The 24,262-nt window shown below is 40.7% G+C and overlaps 1 protein-coding gene and 1 long non-coding RNA gene across 18 annotated transcripts in view; one reads left to right on the forward strand and one right to left on the reverse strand.

Annotated features, from left to right (window-relative positions):
- The window catches only part of LOC133504638 (protein 4.1-like), a 215,013-nt gene that overhangs the window by 23,937 nt on the left and 166,814 nt on the right, over positions 1 to 24,262 (reverse strand). For 11 of the 17 annotated variants that reach the window (XR_009796150.1, XR_009796114.1, XR_009796120.1 and 8 more), the window contains exons 12-16: positions 18,757 to 19,004; positions 18,371 to 18,445; positions 17,628 to 17,672; positions 15,641 to 15,703; positions 14,107 to 14,277 (exon numbers count right to left, since the gene is read on the reverse strand). Coding sequence is in view for 13 of the 17 variants with exons in the window: in XM_061827860.1 (XP_061683844.1) it covers positions 14,107 to 14,277; positions 15,641 to 15,703; positions 17,628 to 17,672; positions 18,371 to 18,445; positions 18,757 to 19,004 (602 nt within the window). In the remaining 4 variants the exon portion in view is untranslated. Of the gene's footprint in view, positions 1 to 12,047; positions 13,224 to 14,106; positions 14,278 to 15,640; positions 15,704 to 17,627; positions 17,673 to 18,370; positions 18,446 to 18,756; positions 19,005 to 24,262 lie in introns of those variants that run through there. The other 6 variants (XM_061828282.1, XM_061827382.1, XM_061827461.1 and 3 more) reach the window with 6 other exon arrangements.
- LOC133505801 (uncharacterized) lies at positions 21,273 to 24,041 on the forward strand. The gene is made up of 2 exons (XR_009796349.1): positions 21,273 to 21,710; positions 23,846 to 24,041. It is a non-coding gene; the product is annotated as an uncharacterized LOC133505801 (long non-coding RNA).

Below are 24,262 nucleotides of genomic sequence, written 5' to 3' on the forward strand. Positions count from 1 at the left end.
CTCTTACCTTTTGTCCAAACAGTGACTGCCTCCCTCGCTGTGCTCAGCAGTGGAAGACCAGGAAAGACAAATAACAATGAACAGACATGTGGAATATGGTCAGCTCACAGAAGTTGATAAGAGGTGGACACAGGGAAAAGGAAATGGACAAGTAAGACATTGGAGGAAAGGGATGGCAGAATTGCTGGAGGTGGTTTAGACAGCTGAGACAGTATCACATAAAATTTCTTTGCAGAAAATTGATACAATAAAACACTATGTGGACCAAAAATATTGCAATATTTAGGTTTTAACAGCTTCCACGATTCTGGAAAGAGTTTCTAGATGTTGCAGTGGTTTGCAAAGGTTTGTGCATTCATCCAGAATGGATGTTTTTGTGTGGTCAGGGCTCAAAGACATTGGACAATTGCTAGTTCTTGTCCATTTTTAAGCATTGGGCCAAAGCCTAGTTGGAGCTGAAAATGTGTCAGCAATATTTTCTCTTTCATGTGTTAGAAATGAAAGTGGACTTTCGTGAAAATTCCTGAAAATACAAATGTGAGCATTTGGGGGGTCCAGGGGCATGCCCCCCATGAAATTTTTGAAAAAATGGATGGCTGTGGTGCATTCTGGCCATATCTGTGAACAAAATTCAGACAAAAATTGAAAGTAAAATTTCTAAGTCCTGACCCAAAAAAAAATTGGGCAGATGTTCCCCAAGGGCCAAGGTCAGAATTTTTTTGCCCCCCATCCCCCTATCACTGGATAGCACAAAATCACTCAATCAATCATTTGTCATTAAAACATGCTTAAAATATGCCATCTTATCTCAAGACACATGAATTAAGTGAACTATTCAGTAAAAAGACATCTAAAATTGTCCCTTTTCCCAAATTATACACATTACAGTGTAGATATAGAATATACGCGAAAATATATCCTAGAATTTCTACACCGTACAGCAAAACATGTTAAAGAAGTTTATCTGTAGTAATTACTATTAACGTTTAAGTCTCAAACTTATGTCGCGTTGTACTGATACACTCGACCACATTGCTCACTATCTTAGCCATAGATCTAGTAATACTAATAGTATAATCAGTTGCCTTTAATATTTTGAGATACGCAGTCATGTACGGGTGTGGTCAGTCATGCTCGCAGATAAAGTTGCGTGTGTGATTAGGGATGGCCTTAAAATAGCTTACTGGATTAATATAATGTAGGGATAATTGTGATCATAATTATCATACATTTGCTTCCAATAAAGAAATGCTTTGCTCTGCCCTAGATAACGTGGCAGCCTCCTAGCAGGACTAGCAAGAACAAAAACATCTAATCATCAGAACTGTTAGAACTGGTGCCTGTAAAAGAAATGATGACCACACATGTATTCAGCAATCTTCCACACATGCACACGCACATGAACAAACATTTACACCTTGTTTCAAACTGTTTTGCTTGTCGTCTCCTTTTTGTAACATCCATGTAAATAAGGGGCGTCTCAAAACTAAATAAATAGAGGTGCCGAGGAGAGGATAATCAGACAGTGCAGTGGTGAATTGTATGAGACAGTTCCTCTCCTCTCTCCTCGCGAGACTTGAACTGGTGTCTTTGCTTCCTTTTTTGTCCTGTTTAATGAATGTCTGATTGGTGAACCTGACATTTACTTGGTCCTTCGAGCCGGATCTCAAGATACCTGAGGTTTCCAGGGGCCGAGTCGACGTCCAGGCAAAGACCGTGGCCACGGGAGACCCTTTCCGGGACTGTGCCTCGACTTTGGGCCTGGAGGCTGAGGGTTGACGAGAAGCCGAAGGAACTGAAGACATCTCTGGTGAGTAGGAAACTCCCACACTCATGAGGAATGAGTGAATGCGCGTCTGGGTGACTGCGGCAGAACCAAACCTTGAGAATACTAGACACTATCGAGTAGACTAATTAGTCTATAAAACTGAGAAAAGGGCAAGGTGTGTCCTGTACGTGAGCTCCGTGAAATGTGTGCATGTGTAAAACTGTGAGTGGAGGTTCGCTACCTCATTTGAACAGGAAATTGAGTGACAACTGTTTGAGGATGCAGAGGTAAGAATTCTCCGCCGCTTGTGGTAGAAGCTTGAGAATTACCTTAAACGGAACGTAATTGTCACCCTGTTCAGGGGGAAGTCAGTATAGTCACCCTAGGTGAACCACTGACTCCAACAGGGGAAAAACAAAGAGCAAAATAGTTGATAAATAGCAAAATAGTTGAAACACAACATCTGAAAAAAAAAAAAATAATCATAACGATGTGTAAGGACTAGAAGTTTGTAGAAAGACCAGCATACGGTGGGTGCAGATTTATAGTATCTGAAAATACCTGAAGGCTGGTGAAGATTTAAAAGACACTTGACTCATTTAGGGGTGACTTGGTCGACATGACTTCAAAATGGCTAAATAATATGATAGCATGTTGGGCTGCAACATTGACAACCGTAATGATATTTTTGTTCATATGCTACTTTTGGACACCTGTAAAGCTGACAAAAATACATAACAACAGAACCAATAATTATACTCAGTAGACTATGCCTACCAAACATAAGATAAAGAGGCGCAACCTCATTTCAAATAACTTTGGTAAACAACTATGGGGGAGGCATGAGGCATGAGAGGAGGACTCCACGTGTGCCTCCCAGTGAATCAGTTCAGCACTTTTTCAATTCCCTGGGAGAGTCTAAATGCTGGGGATTCCATCTTTAGGCTTATGCTAAATGAAACCCCCACTTTCTTCTCACCATTTGCCAATTTAATGCTACCTTAAACCCGAATGCCATACAAAAGAGTACGTATACAATGGAGAGAGTATTTTAACCGAAAAAGCCCGAGGAACATGTTTTCATTATTATGATTATCTTTTTTTTACAAATAGGAAACAAAACTGGTTGTTATTAATGTAGAATGCAGCTAACAAGGTAAACTGTAATTACATCACATGCATGGGCCCTAGGCCACTAATGCGTGTCATTCCAACAGAAATCCCAACACAATGTACCCTGGAGGTAATGACTAAAACAACTCCTAACACCACTTGTCAGAAATGGAAAAGTGTTTATCCAACAACTAAGGAATGCAGCCCTATGGGGGCACAAACCAGTGCAATCTATACGCCGGTCCCAAGCCCGGATAAATGCAGAGGGTTGCGTCAGGAAGGGTATCCGGCGTAAAAACTGTGCCAAAAAAATATGAGCGTTCATCGAAAGAATCCCATACCGGATCGGTCGTGGCCCGGGTTAACAACGCCCGCCCCCGGCACTGCAGGGCGTCGGTGGAAATTCAGCTATTGTGGGTCGAAGACAAAGAAGAGGAGGAAACCGGATCCATCGTCAGAAGAAAAAGAGGAATGCACAGAGCCTATAACTGAGTGTAGGGACTTTGAATGTTGGGACTATGACAGGAAAAGCTCAGGAGTTGGTTGACATGATGATTAGGAGAAAGGTTGATATTCTATGCATCCAAGAGAGCAGGTGGAAAGGTAGTAAGGCTAAAAGTTTAGGAGCAGGGTTTAAATTATTCTACCCCGGAGTAGATGGGTAGAGAAATGGAGTAGGGGTTATTTTAAAGGAAGAGCTGGCTAAGAATGTCTTGGAGGTGAAAAGAGTGTCAGATTGAGTGATGAGACTAAAATTTGAAATTGAGGGTGTTATGTATAATGTGGTTAGCGGCTATGCCCCACAGGTAGGATGTGACCTAGAGTTGAAAGAGAAATTCTGGAACGAACTAGATGAAGTAGTTCTGAGCATCCCAGACAGGGAGAGAGTTGTGATTGGTGCAGATTGTAATGGACATATTGGTCAAGGAAACAGGGGCGATGCAGAAGTAAGTACGGCATCCAGGAAAGGAACTTTGAGGGACAGATGGTGGTGGACTTTGCAAAAAGGATGGAGATGGCTGTAGTGAACACTTATTTCCAGAAGAGGGAGGAACATATAGTGACCTACAAGAGCGGAGGTAGAAGCACGCAGGTGGATTATATTTTGTGCAGACGATGTAATCCAAAGGAGGTTACTGACTGTAAAGTAGTGGTAGGGGAGAGTGTAGCTCGACAGCATAGGATGGTAGTGTGTAGGATGACTCTGGTGGTGGGTAGGAAGATTAAGAAGAAAAAGGTAGAGCAGAGAACCATGTGGTGGAAGCTGAGAAAGGAAGAATGTTGTGCGGCCTTTCGGAAAGAGGTGAGACAGGCTCTCGATGGAGAGGAGAAGCTCCCGGAAGACTGGACTACGACAGCCAAGGTAATCAGAGAAACAGGCAGAAGAGTATTTGGTGTGTCTTTTGGTAGGAAAGGGGAGAAGGAGACTTGGTGGTGGAACCCCAAAATACAGGGAGCCATACAAGGAAAGAGATAAGCGAAGAAGAAGTGGGATACTGAGAGGACTGAGGAGAGGTGAAAGGAGTACATCGATACGCAACGTTGGGCAAAGATAGAAGTGGCAAAGGCTAAACAAGAGGCATATGAAGACATGTACACCAGGTTGGACACGAAAGAAGGAGAAAAGGATCTCTACAGGTTGGCCAGACAGAGGGATAGAGATGGGAAGGATGTGCAGCAGGTAAGGGTGATTAAGAATAGAGATGGAAATGTGTTGACTGGTACCAGTAGTGTGCTAAATAGATGGAAAGAATACTTTGAGAAGTTGATGAATGAAGAAAATGAGAGAGAAGGAAGAGTTGAAGAGGCAAGTGTGAAGGACCAGGAAGTGGCAATGATTACTAAGGGCGAAGTCAGAAAGGCACAACAAAGGATGAAAAATGGAAAGGCAGTTGGTCCTGATGACATACCGGTAGAGGTATGGAAGCAATTTGGAGAGATGGGTGTGGAGTTTTTGACCAACTTATTCAACAGAATACTAATAGGCGAAAAGATGCCTGAAGAATGGAGGAAAAGTGTTCTAGTTCCCATTTTTAAGAACAAAGGGGATGTTCAGAGCTGTGGGAACTACAGAGGAATAAAGTTGATGAGCCACACAATGAAGTTATGGGAAAGAGTAGTGGAGGCTAGACTCAGAACAGAAGTAAGTATCTGCGAGCAACAGTATGGTTTCATGCCTAGAAAGAGTACCAAAGATGCATTATTTGCCTTGATGATGCTAGTGGAAAAGTACAGAGAAGGTCAGAAGGAGCTACATTGTGTCTTTGTGGATCTAGAGAAAGCCTATGACAGAGTACCAAGAGAGGAACTGTGGTACTCCATGCGCAAGTCTGGTGTGGCGGAGAAATATGTTAAAATAGTACAGGACATGTATGATGACAGCAGAACAATGGTGAGGTGTGCCTTAGGTGTGACAGAGGAATTTAAGGTGGAGGTGGGACTGCATCAGGGATCTGCTCTGAGCCCCTTCCTGTTTGCAGTGGTAATGGATAGGCTGACAGATGAGGTTAGACTGGAATCCCCTTGGACCATGATGTTCGCAGATGATATTGTGATATGCAGTGAAAGCAGGGAGCATGCAGAGGAACAATTAGAAAGATGAAGACATGCACTGGAAAGGAGAGGAATGAAGAGTAGCCAAAGTAAAACAGAATATATCTGCGTGAATGAGAAAAGTGGAGGGGGAAGAGTGAGGCTACAGGGAGAAGAAATAGCAAGGGTGGACGACTTCAAATATTTAGGGTCAACAATCGAGAGCAATGGTGAGTGTGGTAACGAAGTGAAGAAACGGGTCCAAGCAGGTTGGAACAGCTGGCGAAAGGTGTCTGGTGTGTTATGTGACAGAAGAGTCTCTGCTAGGATGAAGGGCAAAGTTTACAAAACAGTGGTGAGGCCGGCCATGATGTACGGATTAGAGACGGTGGCACTGAAGAAACAACAGGAAGCAGAACTGGAGGTGACAGAAATGACGATGTTGAGGTTCTCGCTCGGAGAGACCAGGTTGGATAGGATTAGAAATGAACTCATTAGAGGGACAGCCAAAGTTGGATGTTTTGCTGACAAGGTTCGAGAGAGCAGACTTCGATGGTTTGGACATGTTCAGAGGCGAGAGAGTGAGTATATTGGTGGTAGGGTGCTGAGGATGGAGCTGCCAGGCAAAAGAGCGAGAGGAAGACCAAAGAGAAGGTTTATGGATGTGGTGAGGGAAGACATGAGGGCAGTTGGGGTTAGAGAGGAAGATGCAGGAGATAGGCTAAGATGGCAAAACATGACACGGTGTGGCAACCCCTAACGGGACAAGCCGAAAGGAAAAGAAGAAGAAGTTTATCCAACAACTAAGGCAGTAAATGATAAACTGCTATTTTCTACTCAGGTTGCATTGGCTAATTTCTCCTGTGTTAGCTTTACAGGGACAGATTTTAAGGTGGGAAATCTCAACAAAACATGGTGTCAAGATATCCATCTACAAACTGCCCCACTGCTCTCATGCAGCGATTTGTTGTGGTGGTGTGTTGGTCAAAAGTTGTATGACATACTGATAAATGCAGCAGGAACATGTACACTGGTATCACTGCTCTTATCTGTGACTGTGTTTCCATCCAAAGCAGAGGATATACAATTGGCCGCATCCATCTTTGGACCTCCCCTTGGGTTCTCCCGAAGGCGAAGGTCCTCTTGGAAAGATGGAGATCTGACATACATTGATGCAAATGGCATCCCAACTGCATACCAGATGAGTATAACTTGGTTAACGAGATTGCTGCAGGATGGGAATCCATCTTGTTATGGAATAACAAGCAAAGGAATAACAAGATGGATTCTGAATCTCTGAATAAAAACGTTGACAGAATCAACTACATACATTACAATATACAGAAACTAGGTAATTATGTGGAAGCAGGCTTTATTGCCATGAGGGAACAACCAGCTGCAACCTCAATCATGACGTTCCAGAACCGCATAGCGGTCGACATGCTCCCGGCCGAGAAGGGTGGCGACTGCTCAATGTTCGGTGACAAGTGTTGTTTATTCCAAATATCACAGCACCTGATGGGTCACGCACAAGGGCCATTCAAGGCCTCCGCACCCTGAACCACAAGATGAAGGAGCACTCTGGTGTAAACACATCAGCCAGGTCTGAGTGGTGGAAGAAAAAAAAAAAAAAGTTTGGCAAATCTAAAAATTTGTGTAAAAATGTTCTCTGTCCTAGTTTCTATCACTGTTTGTAGCTATTCTTGCATTGTGTGGATGTTGTTGTATTCCCTGCATAAAGGCATCACTTAACCAATTTATAACCCCTGCTACTGCCCCGAGAAATTCAAAATTTGCAGAAATTTATCCACTATTGGCACAACAGGGTAATGTCAGTGATATTGTTGATCACGATGATGATGTTATGACTTCTCTTACAGACCTGTTCTCTGATCCAGAAGATTACTAGTAATTAGTGCTATATTTTCCTCTGAGTGTAAGCCAAAAGGGTGATCAATTAGATGATTTCAGGATTTGAGCAAATTTAGGATAAACAGGAGGTTAATGTAGAAATAATTCTAAATAGTATTAAGTAACTGCTTCTGACTGCAATGAAGAAATACTTTGCTCTGCTCCAATTCAGTTACTGTTCTGCCTTCAATGAAGAAATGCTTTGCTCTGCTCCAATTCAGTTACTGTCTCTGCCTGCAATGAAGAATGCTTTGCTCTGCTCTAGAAAACGTGGTCGCAAATATAGGATAAACAGGGGGGAAATGTAGGAATAATTGTGATCATAATTATCATACATTTGCTTCCAATAAAGAAATGCTTTGCTCTGCCCTAGATACCGTGGCAGCCTCCTAGCAGGAGATAGCAAAAGAACAAAAACATCTAATCATCAGAACTGTTAGAACTGGTGCCTGTTAAAGAAATGATGACCACACATGTATTCAGCAATCTTCCACACATGCACACGTACATGAACAAACATTTACACCTTGTTTCAAACTGTTTTGCTTGTCGTCACATTTTTGTAGCATCCATGTAAATAAGGGTGTCTCAAAACTAAATAAATAGAGGTGCCGAGGAGAGGATAATCAGACAGTGCAGTGGTGAATTGTATGAGACAGTTCCTCTCCTCTCTCCTCGCGAGACTTGAACTGGTGTCTTTGCTTCCTTTTTTGTCCTGTTTAATGAATGTCTGATTGGTGAACCTGACATATAACATAACTGTAAATTAAAAATAAAATAAAAGAAATGCATAACTAAAACAGAAAACTAAAATTAAAAACTCGGAAAAGACAATTTCCAATTTCAACTGATATTAGTAGAACATGATATAAAACAGTCTTTAAAATTTTTCATCAATAAAAATTCTTGATCTGACAAACTATCTGAAGAAAAGTTAAATGCACTGGCCTGTCAAGGAATAAACACTAACGGTCTATATCGCAATATTTTGAAAATGCTGAAAGTTTAGTTCAACATAATTGACGTTCCTGGAAACAAGCTAGCGATACATTGGCACAAACATTCCTCCCGGCAATCCTGACGTTTTGTTGTGGGGGGAACAGGCATCGCGGGACTGCCGTAAATAGGAGGCCGGCTTGCTAGAACGCGCCTTTATGTGCACGTGCTCGACGTATTGGCCACACTTGAATCAACCGACGAGGTGGATGATAGTCTAACGTGTCTATTTTTGGGGGGGCATGCCGTCACACTGCCTCGCAATCGACGCAGTGAGAACCCGTGGTGTAACCAAATTTCCCTTGACATGGCTCATGATGTTGATGACTTTCAACGTAAATGCGCTCGCATTACATGACGCACTTCTGAACATGCGCTTTCGTACATGCTCCGTACATGCTCAGTACGGTTAACTTGCATTTCCTTTTTCTGGGTGAATAGTGGTTGTTTTGGAGCAGGCTTGTTTAGTTAACAACGTTTATGAAATAAACACGTAAATTAATGTCAAGACCACACAAAATAAGCAACGTCTTGAAAGAATGTGAGGGGATGGGGCGTTACTGTTCGTAGTGTTAGTGCCTAAACGTGGCATGCTCGTGAAAGCAAAACAACGAACTCAAACGCATGTTCGTTCAATGTTGTCAACTAATATCCGGATTAATTTTAGGCAATTTTCCCTCAATGTTCCGTAACAATTTTCATGAAGATTTAAAAATCCGGAATTCCGGGAAAATCTGGGGGACTTTCATCACTGATGTGTAGAAAAGGGTTCCAACTGACAAGATTTGTTTAGCTCAATGACAATGGTTAATGGAAAACAATAATACACTACAATGTTATCCAAATCACTGGAATACCTCATATTGTGGACTCCACTCTTTCACACTTATTAATACCTGGGGTGTCCACTATAATAAATGCCAGACCTCAGTAAACACCCTTCAGGAAAAAAAATCGGTAGTACCACGAGGTAAGAAATGGACCTTTCCGATCTGTCAATCACCCGTACAATAACAGCCAATTAGATAGCCGGATTGTATTAACCCCTGGCTTGACATGTCCCTTCCGCCATGTTGTCCACAAGCAATCCTGGTTGTCAGTAGGCTGTGCTTGGAAAAGTTAATGTTACGAAGAAAATGGTTCTCATGTACACTTGGTGTACGTGCAATTCTGCTACAAGGTGCCCGGTTGATTCATTTTCCAAAGCCTAAAACACAATTGACGAAGTGTCTACGAAGGATTACGGCTTGCGGAAGAGCTCAAATATGTAAACAATATCAACAAACACAAGGCTGTATGTTCGAAGGTAAGTGAGGGAGAAGTATCTTCTCTGAGTTTGATTGAATTATTATCAGTGTTTTATACATTACAGGAGAACAACTTTCACTTTGTTAATGCATCACTGACCTACTGAATGAAGTGTGTAATGTTTTATGCTGAAGATTCTGGTTAGTGATACGTAAATGTACGATATCATGCGAGAGAAACGTCTATTTGCCTATTTGTATCACATCAGACTTTTAAGACAAAGCACTGAATTTGATTACAAGGCAAGACAAACCTTTTCATCTGGTGACTACAGTACTGACTGAGTTAATCACCAGTGGTTAAATGCACTTGTAGAAAATCGAACCTAGCTCACTTATTAAGACTACAATGATATTACTCATGATCTTTCCAAGTAAAAAGTACTCACCCTGCTTTACATGCGCAGTACGATTCCACTATTTTATCCTGTTGGATTTCAATATGACGGTTGTGAGGCGTCAAACTATTTTGCATCGATCGCCAACATTTTGCTGTAACTTTGACATTGTGTCCTGCTCTGTCCAAAATCTTAATTCCGTGTAAATATCCTTGCGCGAAATAGTTGAGATCTCTCTATAGAACTCTCTTGGACAAGTCTGACACATTTGGCATCTGGCATCTGGGATACGCAATAAAGAATCGACTTCAAACCTGTTCTGTTCAGTGGCCATTTTGGAAGCTTGTGGGACATGGCAACTGTAGCTAAGGGGGCGGGGGTTAAGATCACCAGTTGGAAAGGTCCATTACTTTTGATATGACTGATAGCGTGTTTTTAGTACAACACACACTACCTCCAGAGCTGAGATGACATGCATATATGTCAAGCTGAAATTTTCAATGGAGAGAAATATAGAGATTTTGGAGATTTTTAATTTTATTTAATAATGTCAGTTACAAAACAAAAATGTCAGAAATCCATCCATCCATTTTCTGGACTGTTTATCCTCACAAGGGTTGTAAGAGTGCTGGAGCCTATCCCAGGTGTCTTCAGGCAGGAGGCAGGGTACACTCTGAACTGGTCGCCAGCCAATCACAGGGCACATGGAGACAGACAACAGTCGCACTCACAATCACACCTACCGGCAATTTAAAGAATTCATTGAATGCATGTTTTGGGGGTGTGGGAGGAAACCAGAGAGCCTGGAAAAAACTCACACAGGCACGGGGAGGACATGCAAACTCCCCAAAGGCGGGGCCGAGATTTGAACCCCGGTCCTCAGAACTGTGAGGCAGACACTCACTCGTCACCCACCGTGCCGCCCAATGTCAGTAATATTAAGATAAAAATAATTTTGCTGTGAAAGTTCAAAAATGAGGTTCCGTTAATCAAATAGAAACTCTCCGAGACACTTAAACTAACCTTGCAAAAAATAATGCAAAGTGGTTCATTCCATCCATCTCATTACCTTCATACACAGTGCTCTGAGTACACAGTAGATACAGGACTGCCAAAGGAGACATTACAGGAAGATAAAATCAGGTAGGACAATGTTTCCTAAGATGTAAAAAAAAAAAAAAATGCTAAAGTGCATTTTGATATGTGAAATACTACGGTTTTTACCATACCTCCCAAGTTTCATGAAAATTGGGCGTGATGGTGTGCAGTGTACCTGGGAGCTGCTAAAATTAGCCTGTACTGCTGTTTGCTGTTACTTTTTATCGAGCTTTCTCTTACAAAATGTGGAGTTACACACCCAGAGGCCACAAATGAAGTATTTCTGGTTAGCTGAATTTTTCTTCATTACATCTTTGTGCAACTTCTTTCAAAGTGTGGCGTGTAAAGATACTTTAAACTCCTAAGCATCACATTTGATGTTCTTTTTTAATATAAAACTTTCAAAATTATTATTAGCAATTTGTACAAGTGGTCAAATACCCTTCCTGTAGTTTTACCGTTATCCAGACACTCACTCAAACTCAACAGGACGTTTCTTTTCGCTTTTTTGTAAGCCATCTAATTTACCATTTCATCATGCCAAATGATTACTGGGGAAAATGTCCTGAAAAAAAAGTTGGTAAATAGTTTTGCACAGTACTGTATTGGCCTTGCATATTATCTGATCACTAGGATCAGTAGGAGTACTTACTAAGTGATGCCATGGCATATATTTCTCATTTTTATCTTGGGTCTCATCATACTTCCCAACGTTCTGTAATAAAACTAATCCGAGTTTTTCCTCAGGCAGTGTCCCAAAAAGTACCCTTATGACGGAATTTTTTTCATTACCAGGGTCAATTGTTATACTGCATATGTGCAGGTAATCTTGTCTATAATCATAGACTGTGTCTTCAGGTGCTGAGATGTGGGCTAACAGAGGTCTCCAGTTTTTGTTTATTATTTGGCTTTATTTGTAAAAGTCTCATAATAAAAAAAACATTTCCACAGATATGTTTAGTTCCAATCTTATACTATATTTCATCATAAGAACCTAGGCAGGCTAGACATAGGCATTACAAGGGAAATAATCAGAAGATGCAGAGTTCCCAGGTTAATGGATTTACAATATTTTGGAGTTGAGCAAAGAAGTTACAGGAACACGATTGCCAGAAAATGACAGTCTTCAGATAATGCATGTTTCTTTAATACTCATAAGGATTTAATTTAAAAACATCCTCCACACTTCCACTTATCTACACTTGTTTTGGTAGGCAACTGATTTTAGATGTTTAAAGTCTGTGTTTTTGCTAATTGATATTATACGTTCATTTACTGTATTTTGTTTAGCCCAGCATACAGAGTGAACCAGATCCAAAGCCCACATCCTGACACATGAGCTACTGCTGTCCCAGTTGTGAGGAATAGCCTCTCCCCCAGAGGGACAAAGCACCCAGTAGTCAATGGAAACGTGACAATTAAGGTCAATATTTAAAATAACACAGAATGATTGTGTAGATGTGAAAGCTCTGCTTTAATTTAGATTATTTTTAATAAAAGAAAAATGCCAAAACGTTTTTTCTTTGTAGGTGGGTGGGGGTAACAGGAACCACAATAGAGACATATAAGGAGAATGAGGCACAGTAAGGAGAAGTTAAGAGAACGAGAAAGATTACAAAGAATGGGAGGAAAGTTGTAGTTCTTATCTATTGTTGTGTAGGTTTTTGAAAGTGTTTTTTTTTTGTCCTTCGAACTCCAACCAGGCTCAAAACATGCAACTAAATCATCAGGCTCGAACCAGCCATGCGGCTCATTGCTTGATGGAGCAAAATGACACCTTGCGCAGCCAGTGGGAAAGCAAACCCAGGGCGAGGCTTTTTTGAAAAATTCGAAAGCACGGCTGAAACACGGCATCGGTACGCGTCGAAGTGCTTTGGCGGCCCATTGGCTCTATTTCTCCAATATGACTGTTATTCTTCATCTTTTGTTTTGCCTTGCATACATGTCCTGCTTCTGCACGGCTACGTGGAACCAGAGTTAACTTTGCACACTTGCACCCATTCTGACCATATTCTTCTCCCGCTTGCTTGAAGCGTACTGAATTCTTTAGTTTTGCAGCCAAGCGCAGTGTGGTGATGCTAGGGATGGGATGCCATTCTTGCCACTAAGCTGTGGCCTCAGGGTGCCACGCTGGGCTTGGCTACGTTGACTTTTGGCGGCCTGAGACAAAGAAAACGGATATCCAATGCATCTTTTCCCTCAGATACAGCATGCAGCTACTTTGTATGTGGCTCGTGTGGTACAACTGCGCACATTCTCCCCTTGCACGCTCTTCACATCAGCAAACAAACAAAAAAAATAATAATAATGAGACTATAGACCCCTTGTGACTGCAGTTAGTCATGCAGAAGCATTGTGATTACAGAAGCCAACAGCGCCGTCAAGTGGAAGATTGGTGTAAAGTAAAAATTTGCTCAATCAATCATGGACAGCCTTTCGACTTGTTTGCTGAGACTCTTGCCCTTAACATGCCAACATGAAGCATGAACACGAACATTTCAAATACAAATCTTAAAGTCTGAATCTGTACCAAGGCCAGTGACATAATTGATATCACAAATAGCCAATGGCAAATCGCTTGCGTCACCAAAACCTTTTAGTTGGTGCTTGAATCGTTACTTCCTAAACTCTGATACACATTGGTAAACCTCCTGAGGCAACATACATATGTTTTAAATTCTGGGAGTGGGTTCATTATTTTTACTTATAATTTTCATCAAATTACGACCATAACATTTGCTGCAGGTGGCAACTGCATGATGCATTAATACAAAGTTTGTTCATGATTGTTTATAGCTCAGCTAATACTAATAAAAACCTCAGAATAAGCTTTGATTTTGTCTAATTGACATTAGAAGCTTCCTCATAATTATTCGGTCGGCTTCTGTGTACTGTGCTTTGCTTTAAGCAGAATTAAAGCGCGGGTGGTCAATATATGAATTTGTCTTATTTTAAAATATGCATTTTGCATTCTTTTTGTATGCCAAAATGATGTCCGACACCAACAACAGAGTCAAGGGGCGTTATCGGCTGGCGGACTCACCCCTGGTTGCAGCTGGCCATTAATGCTGGCTGTGCGGAAAGGTGAGTTGGTGGAAAGACGCTTGTCCCACTCACTGGGTCGAGGCTCTGGTACGGACTCCATGAAGCTCCTCTTTAACTCACTGATACTCGTGTGGTGACGCATGATCTCAGTCTGGGTTTTATCCACGTCCTTCAAAAAGAGCAGACATGGTCATGGAAAGGAGTGGAAAACTGCATCCTTACTTAAAACAACCAACTTTAAGACAAAATAAATGGAAATCTGCAGTTGACGGCAGAATCATGGAGGCCGCATCCCAAATCTTCCAAAGTCAACTGTGCATTGAAGATTTTACGGATATTTATTGGACATTTCCTGGCCTTTGGCAACCTTGAGACACAATGGGTTGTCCCAAGGGGACCTTTGCAGCGAAGTGGACGAACTAAATTAAGAGAGGTCATCATGTGTCTCCTGTCATCCGAATCAAATAGAAACGCAATTATCTTGATGACAGCTGATGAGCGAAGGGAACATTTGCATGATCTATGGCTCATTAAAGCTCAGAGAGGATGACAAGTTCTCAATTCTACCAAGCAGAAATGTACACTCACAGGTCTCAATATTATGACCACTTCAACTTAATGATGTGAAATACCTCAGCTATTTGACTACATTTGTCTTTAAAAAGTTAATGTCCAGTTTTAATTCACGAGGTCAGACTGGTATACATCTAACAATGTTCAGAGCAGAAGTAGAATGACACAACAAACAATGTGCACGTGTAAAAGAAGTTATGTGGGTGTGTACAACGAAGAAAACAAAGAGAAGAACAGTGTCCAAGGCTTTACAGTGACATACAGTATATACTGTGTACTTTATGACTGGGAAGCACATTTAATTATCTAGTTCCCTTGAACTAGACTGCCAGAACACCAGATCAATTATGTCATTTAGAGAATCAAAATTATTGTATTTACTCTACTTTTGTCTACAGTACTGCTTAACATGACCCTCATACTCCTCCTGTAACCCACTCAAGGTGGATCCATGCCTAAAATTCCAAATACATTACATTGAAATACTGTACTTGGAAATGTAGTAACAGTTAGTAGAGTTGAAACAATATAGAGGTGCCAGGTTCTTTCATAGGTCAAATTCTGTGGTATTTTTGGGACAAAGTGAAAGTAGTATAACACTTAAAGGGTAAGCATTGTACTGTACCATTTCAGTTACTCTGTATTGTTGGTTGCAACGCCAAAACTAAAACTGCAAGGCTAGTTTATTCAATGGCAGCATAAAAAAACACATCCAGTCATATAGTGTACAGTCGTTCATGAAAACAAGACATGAAAGTCACGTCAAAGAGAAATGAAGTTACTTGCATCAGAGTCAGAGAGGAAAATGGTGCATGCGAAGCCTTTAGGGTTTAACTAGAAAAATACAATGAATAAAGAAAAGCAGAGTCAGAGGGAAAAGAAAAAGATTCGACGGAAATATGAAGCAGGCAGAGAAACATGAACACGACATTGAAAACAGAATTGAAAACCATACAAACCTCCAACATTAAATTGCTATGTCTGATATAAATAGTTTCACCCTCAAGTTTTTTAGCTCGTTTCTGTAGAAAATGGGGAAAACAGAACATCTGGTTGAAAATTGCTTTGCAGTCACTCACAAGGAATATTTGCATTTGAGTAGCAATGGAATCCGATAAGAAGCGGCAGCGAGGGCAAGAATCATGAACTGTGCATAATGAAAAAAACGTTGCAAACGACACACAGTGGAGATGTGGACGCATTCGAAATGAAGGTAAATTCCTCCACATGGCGTCAAGTTGTGTGTGTGTGGAGATAAAACTAAACTGAGACAAAGCAGTAGAGGGAGTGAGGGCAGCAAACACTGTGCATGCAGAGCCAGCTGCAGTGCATCAGACACACACACCAGGAATCAAAGTACTCCTACCTTTCTAGATAACACAAGTTTGATATCTAAATAATCAGTAATACTGCAACGCACTCCATTTTATTGTCTGTCAAACCTAATTATAATGTATTGCAAATGTTTTCATTCCTCGGCTTGATGTCCTTCATTCAACATTATCGCTTGTTATTAAAAAGTTAATAATCCCTCACGAACAACATGGTATTTTTTTCAATGTCGCAATTCCTGGCACTGACTAGAATTTGCAATGAGTGACCAAAAATGTATTTGCTTATCGTAAAAGCACTTCAACTGTACATAAATAAATCACCTTTTAATCCACAACAAGTGGCAGAGACCATGCTAATGTTAGCTAACATTAGTATCAAGTGTTTTGGTCAATCTTGTATAGTTGAAACAGAGGTACAAAAGAATTTCACCCCCCCACCCCCCCCCCGAAAAACTACAAACTATGATCCCAAAAGACTTGTACATTAAACTTATTGTGAAACAAACCCTTGAAGCATAAATATGATTTGATTTAAAACAAAAAAGAAAAACAGCAAAAGAGCTGCTTTACAAAACATAATAATGCCAATTGTCAAGCACAAAGGTTTCTTAGCATGAACTTTTTAATAGTCACTCAGCAAAGAGAACAAAAAAAAAAAAAAAAACATAGGGCAACTTCCAATAACGACCCAGGCTAAATTTAGCTTTTCCCTAACATACAAATATTAGAAGCTACTTTCTATTTCCAATTGGCCATGGCTCTGACAGCTATTCGTGGCATATTAACACAACAAAGGAAGACCAAAAATGTGCTGTGGACAAGTTTCATTGAAGAAAATAAAAAAAAAAATCATAAAAAGGTGACTTTGTAAACAGCGAACTCTGTCAGGGAAAGGTTCACTATATACTAATTTGTAACTTTATAGACTATAAGCCCAAAGATAAAGAATTCCCTAGCCCTAATTTTTATGTTCTTTAGTATACACCTACAGCTTCCATCCATTCATGTTCTTAGCTGCTTATCCTCAAAAGTGTCATGGGAGTGGTGGAGCCTACCCCAGCTGTCAATGGGCAGGATGCGGGTTACACCCTGAACTGGTTGCCACCCAATTCCAGGGCACATGGAGACAGAAAACACTCACACTCACAACCACCCCAAAGGGCAATTTATAGTCTCCAATTAATGTTCCATGTTTTTGGAATGTGGGACTAAACCAGAGTGCCCAGAGAAAAGCCACGCAGGCATGGGGAGAACATACAAACCTCACACCGGCGGAGCCGAGACCCAAACCTCGGTCCTCAGAACTGTGAGGCCAACGCTCCAACCAGTACTACCTACAGTAGTCCATCAATATATTACATATTATTATCACAATACGTTGCTTTGAGGGAATGGAAAAATAACAAGGCACAGTCCATCCTTTGACATAAAAAATAAAACAATCCAGTGAGTAAATAGAGTAAATAAAATATTAGCAAAATGAAGTCAGCCACAGGGCATGGGCATGTTTTAAAAGGGAAAAGGCAGCCAAAAACAATGTCTATGTGACAACAAAGAAAAAAGTGGAACTTATGCAAGCATGAACAAAGCCAGTTAGCAAATGCATGCTAACCTTCCTCACTCGCATCATCTCCGTCTTTTTGTCCTGAGGAGAGTGCTGCTCTCCCATCAGAGAAGAAGAAAAAAAAGTTATGTGTGGTTTTATGGCTCTGCCAGAGATCTCTTGTAAAACTGAAAGCAAACTATTTCATGTGATCTAACATGTAAAAGAAAAAAAATCACATGAAGTGAAGTAATAATATAAAATAATTAATCCAGTGTGATCAAGACAAAAATTTATTAAATTTAGAGAAATTATATAGTATAAACTCCATACTATGGAAAAAGGAAGTACTTTTCAAAAAATCTAAAATTATTTGAATAACTATAGTGGTGCAGATGGCAATGTTGTAGTACAAAGTCATCAATCACAAAAGCACAAAAACTGCAGAATGTAGTTTATGTTAATAGTAGCATATCTGTCTAATTATTAAACAAGCATGATATGCACTATAGTAGCTGGTTGGTTTTCACACTATGACTCGGCGGCCATAACATTAGGTAACCGAAATAAAGTTCTACTTAAGTGCCAAATAAGTACAACCACGATAAGAAACCAGATTGAAGTAGATTGCATCAATGAATATTTGGCGCAGTTTTCTCATGCGGGTGTACCTAATGAAGAGGCCAATCAGTCTATCCCGCCACAACGTTCTTCTCAATATTTCATCCCTCTTCTTCACTAAAACTGTCATAACATAATCTCTTTTTTGGGAGGGTTGGGGGGGTGTCCGATCATGCATCCCGTGAACAAACCTGGTTCTTTTTCTCTCGTTCCCCATTGGCGGTGGTCACAGAGGGGGAACGTCTCCGTTCTCTCCTGGACAATGTCTGGTAGTGCAGACACAGCTCAAACATATCAAGATTGAGTCCAATCACAACTCGCAAACTCAAACTTATCATAAATACATTTCTAGTCCCCCTTTGAATATAAAGCTAAGGCATTCCTTCAAATAGTACCTACACTGATTCAGTGGGAGCGTGCTGGGCCTTTTTAAGGTTTGTATTAAAATGTAATTTACATTGGATGAATGGCACAAATGTTGGCTGATTAAATGCATGCAAGTGTGTGTTGTAGCCACTCACTGTACACAATAAAAATAAGCCTTAATTCGTTTCAATAGTGCAGTAATGTGCAATACCTTCATTTCTGGAGTGGACTCTGGTCTGGGGCTCTGGTTTTTGGTGGAGTCAGTTTTCTGACTATGGCCCTTTATCTCTGCTTTCCTGTCTCCAGAGCGATGCAACTTGGGCGTGGAGCTGTGGCTGCGGTTGGCGAAATGGAGGGTGTGTAAGAGCGGCGACGGCGTGTTCTCCCCCGGAGACAGCGGCGACATGATGGGTGCGCTGACTGGCCGGCTGGATTTGTTGTCTGGGGTGGACAACATGGCTTGAGGGGAAATGGTAATGAGATGTCAAAATTGCAAAAGTCTTAAGCTGTCAAATTCACGACTTGTGAGCCAGGTTGCTCAAAGCTTTGACCCACTTTTTTTTTACTTCTGTTCAAATCTACTCATACCTTGAGTGTATCAATGTAAAACAAACTGCGAAAAACTGTGTGCAATTGTGATTTTTAGAGTTATATTACATTTATTTTTAGAGTTATGTTACAGTCCTAGCTGAAATGGATGCAGCGTTATAAACAAACACCCGAGTACAACTTTAACAATTACGTAGCCTGTGATTAAAATAACTTTGACACCCCTTCATTAAACTACTACACGTGCTCCTCAGTTTAGAACACAGTTGATTAATAGAAATAAATTAAAAACAGCAAGCACAGTGTGACTGAGGTTGTCACCTTTAAATAAAGTGAGGATAACAATCACAAAATGTTTAACTAGAATTGGACTCAACAGAGTTTAACCCAACCAGTAAGGCCAAAGTGCTGTACTTGTCAGAAAGTTTAAATATGCCATTATGCTTCCTGGGACAAGATAACTGTAGTAATGCTATGGTAAAGTAAAGTGAAAATACCCATAGTCATATCAAAACCAAAAAGCTTTTGTTGACTGAACCATTGTACAGCATTATACATGGACCTGATAATGCACAGACGCTGAAGAGTTACAGTATATACTGTCCAGTACTGCAGTGAAGAAAATAAGTATTTGAACACCCTGCTATCTTACAAGTTCTCCCACTTAGAAATCATTGAGGGGTCTGAAATTTTCATCATAGGTCCATGTCCTTTGTGAGAGAGATAATCTGAAAAGAAACATCCAGAAATCACAATGTATGATTTTTTTAACAATTTATTTGTGTAATACATCTGCAAATACGTATTAAAACACCTCAGAAAACGAATGTTAATATTTTTTACAGTAGCCTTTGTTTGCAGGAGGGATCTTGGCCCACTCCCTCCACACAGATCTTCTCTAGATCAGACAGGTTTTTGGGCTGTTGCTGACAAAGACAGTCTCAGCACCCTCCAAAGATTTTCTTTTGGGTTTAGGTCTGGAGACTGGCTAGGCCATGCCAGAACCTTGATATGCTTATTACGGAGCCACTCCTTGGTTTTCCTGGCTATGTGCTTCGGGTCATTGTCATGTTGAAAGACCCAGCCATGACCCATCTTCAATGGTCTGACTGAGGGAAAGAGGTTCTTCCCCAAAATCTCACAATACGTGGCCGTGGTCATCCTCTCCTTAATACAGTGCAGTTGTCCTGTCCCACGTGCAGAAAAACACCCCCAAAGTATGATGCTACCACCCCCATGCTTCATCATTTGTCTTCCTCCAAACACGGTTAGTGGAATTATGACCAAAAAGTTCCATTTTGGTCTCATCTGACCACAAAACTTTCTCCCATGATTCCTCTGTATCATCCAAATGGTCTTTGGCAAAGTTATGATGGGCCTTGACATGTGTTCTGGTTTAAGCCGGGGAATCTTCCGTGCCATGCATGATTTCAAACCATGACGTCTTTGTGTATTACCAACAGTCACCTTGGAAACGGTGGTCTCAGTTCTTTTAAGGTGTTTGACAAAGTCCTGTCGTGTAGTCCTGGGCTAATTCCTCACCTTTCTAAGGATCACTGAGACCCCACAAGGTGACATCTTGCATGGGGCTCCACTCTGATTGAGATTGACAGTCATGTTTAGCGTCTTCCATTTTTTAACAAGTGCTCCGACAGTGGACCTTTTTTCACCAAGGTGCTTGGCAATTTCTCCGTAGACCTTTCCAGTCGTGTGGAGTTGTACAATTTTGTCTCTGGTGTCTTTGGACAGCTCTTTGGTCTTGGCCATGTTACAAGTTTGAGTCTTACTCATTGTATGGGGTGGACAGGTGTCTTTATCAAGGCTAACAACCTCACATGGGTGCATCTGATTCTGGATAATACATGGATAGGAGGTGGACTTTTAAAGGCGGACTAACAGGTCTTTGAGGGTCAGAATTCTAGCTGATCTACAGGTGTTCAAAAACTTATTTTCAGCTGTATCTGTTGGATTAATTGGATATAAAGTTATCTCATATTTGCGTTCTTGGTTTTTAATGCTTCATTGCTTGTGTGATGTGATGTAATTGAGAGCCCCATTGGGTGCCATGAAAATTTGCTATGATGTACTTAAATATTGTGATGCAATCAAGTTTCATTGGGTGTCGTGGAAACACCAGACAGTGATGCAGAAAACAACATAAAGACTGATGATATCAAGAGGATGGTGTAGACATCGCAAAGACTCACATGGACTATTTTTGTCACAGTTGGTTTTTTTGTCACATTTGCTTTGTTGTGATGCGGACCACGCTAAAGAATAAAAAAAGTGGAGACGTGGAGATGTGATTAGAACAGGTTGGAGATTGTGAAAGAGACACATCCCACGTTCTCCTCGCGACCCAGAAGTTCCTCTTGTCTTCCTTCCTTGAAAATTGTACTTTTTAATGTTTTAGGCTGCTTAAACCTGACATTAAATTGCTCCTTCGAGCCGGATCCAAAGATGCCTGAGGATTCCAGTGGGTGTGTTGAATACCAGAAAGACCGTGGCCAGGGCAGACTCCTTCTGAGTCTAAAGACCCTTTCCGGAACTGGCGTGCAGCCCGCCGGCTGGTATCCGACGGTTGACGGGATCCAAAGATGGACGGAAGACAACATGGTGAGTCCAATTTTGGTTTAAAAAGAGTGAAACCGGTTCAAAGAGTAAATGACGGGGAGCCATTAAAGCGTGTAAGGAGACACGATCAAGCCTTGTCGAAACTAGTCAATGTCAAGCAGTTTAAGGGTGGAAAACCCCCCTGAGGGTGACGGAGCCCTATCACGCACTTAAATTCCGTGTGTAAATAGCGTTTGCTCCTAAAATTCCTGAAACCCCCTGAAGGTGGCGGAGCCCTATCACGCACTTAAATTTCGTGTGCAAATACCTTTTGCTCCTAAAATCCCCGAAACCCCCTGAGGGTGGCGGAGTCCTTTCGCACACTTAAATTACATGTGTAAATAGCTTTTGCTCCTAAAATTCCTGAAACCCCCTGAGGGTGGCGGAGCCCTGTCACAAACTTAAATTCCGTGTGTAAATAGCTTTTGCTCCTAAAATTCCCGAAACCCCCTGAGGGTGGCGCCGCCCTGTCGCGCACTTAAATTCCGTGTGTAAATAGCTTTGCAATAAATTCCATAAACACCCCTAATCCCGCCTGTGCAAGAGAATATTGTGTGAAAGAGGTATAGCTTCAGTTGTAAACTTAACACGCCACTTTGGAAAATAAAGGCAACAATTCTCCATTTGAAAGAGTTATAGAACAAATTCACTTGGAACTCCAGAACAAAGCCACTTCGAACTCCATGGGAGTTGTTGACTGGTTCAAATTGACTAAAATGGAAAATATTGTAAGGAAAAACTTAGGGACACACTGCAATGTAAAGATTGGAAATATGTCAGAAAAATTAAATCTGACACAAAACTAATATTTATATCAATTGATATCCAACACAATTTCACTGGTCAGTTAAATAGCCAAAAAAATAGCAACCTTGCCGGAGTATATAATGAAATAAGTAATAATAATGAGTAATAAAATGAGTTATATAGAATATTGGATGAAAATAGCATGAGATAGCGATGAGAAAGTTGAGAGAAAGAAAATTAACTGATGTTTCATAGAAGAGATGATGACGAGACAGGACTGACATCGGGACAACAAAGGAAAGTTGAAAATTAAGAACGTGCACGCTCCTCTCGACCCCCAACTGCCTTTTTCACAATATGACATATCATTTATGACCAACTGAGATAGACTAGACTTGGACAAAACTTGTAAGGGGAGTGTGCCGACTGCACCTCAGGACATACAAAACAAGACTAGCTTTACTTACTTCACTTTAATTCCCACAGACCAGATGCAATAATATTCATCGTAATAGATATAAGTAATGCATTTCTTTCAACCCCAGTGGGTAAAGAATGCCAAATTTGGTTTGCATTCACATTTGGAGTCAAAATTTCAACTCCATAGTTTATTTAAATTATGTACTGATAGCGTCCCGTGATAAGGAAACATGAAAGACAGTGGCTTTTTTAAAATCTGTCTGAGGACAGGCACAAAGCAAAAAGAAACTCCAAATTTGCCAACAACTAACCAACTAACCCTAACCCTAACCCTAACAGGCTAAACATTTTACAAACTCTAAAGCCACAAACAAATTAACAATTTGTCATTTTTGGGACTGACAAATTAATGCTGAATTTGGGTACCAAATTAGCCAAATTAACAGCTCCATTACACAAAATATTGCAATAAGGAAGACTTAAAAATGACATCATTGTTGAAATGGAGGGTGAAAGCGAGAAAAGCATTTTGCAACATAAACTGTTCATGCATGACGATGCATAAACAACCATTTTTCCTGAGAGTGTATCAAAGTAGTTGGAAGATCTGGCAAAGTGTCTATTTTGGGTGATATGAGAATTTAAGCAAATTTTAGATAAACAGGAGGGAAATGTTAGATTAATTGGATATAAAGTTATCTCATATTTGCTTTCTTGGGTTTTAATGCTTCTTTGCTTGTGTGATGTGATGCAATCAAGAGGCCCATTGGGTGCCATGGCTACTTTGCTATGATGTACTTAAATATGTGATGCAATCAAGTTTCATTGGGTGCCGTGAAAACACCAGACATTGATGCAGATAACAACATAAAGACGATCTCAAGAGGATGGTGTAGACATCGCAAAGACTCACATGGACTATTTTTGTCACAGTTGCTTTTGTTTGTCACATTTGCTTTGTTGTGATGCAGACCACGCTAAGGAATAAAAAAAAGTGGAGATGTGGAGATGTGATAAGAACGGGTTGGAGATTGTGAAACAGAGACATCCCACGTCCTCCTCACGACCCAGAAGTTCCTCTTGTCTTCCTTCCTTGAAAATTTTACTTTAAATGTCCTAGGCTGCTTAAACCTGACAGTATCACACAAATAAATCATTAAAAACTCATACATTGTGATTTCTGGATTTTTCTTTTCAGATTATCTTTCACAGTGGAGATGCAGCTACGATGGAAATTTCTGACCCCTCCATTTCTAAGTGAACTTGCAATATAGCAGGGTGTTCAAATACTTCTTCACTAGTAGTAGCACTAGACAAACTGTTTTCCATCTGTTGTCTATACTGCTTATCTTGCTTAGAGTGGATAAAACTTTACACCATCAGTGACT

This window comes from Syngnathoides biaculeatus, chromosome 1, assembly GCF_019802595.1.
Source record: "Syngnathoides biaculeatus isolate LvHL_M chromosome 1, ASM1980259v1, whole genome shotgun sequence".
NCBI lineage: Eukaryota > Metazoa > Chordata > Actinopteri > Syngnathiformes > Syngnathidae > Syngnathoides > Syngnathoides biaculeatus.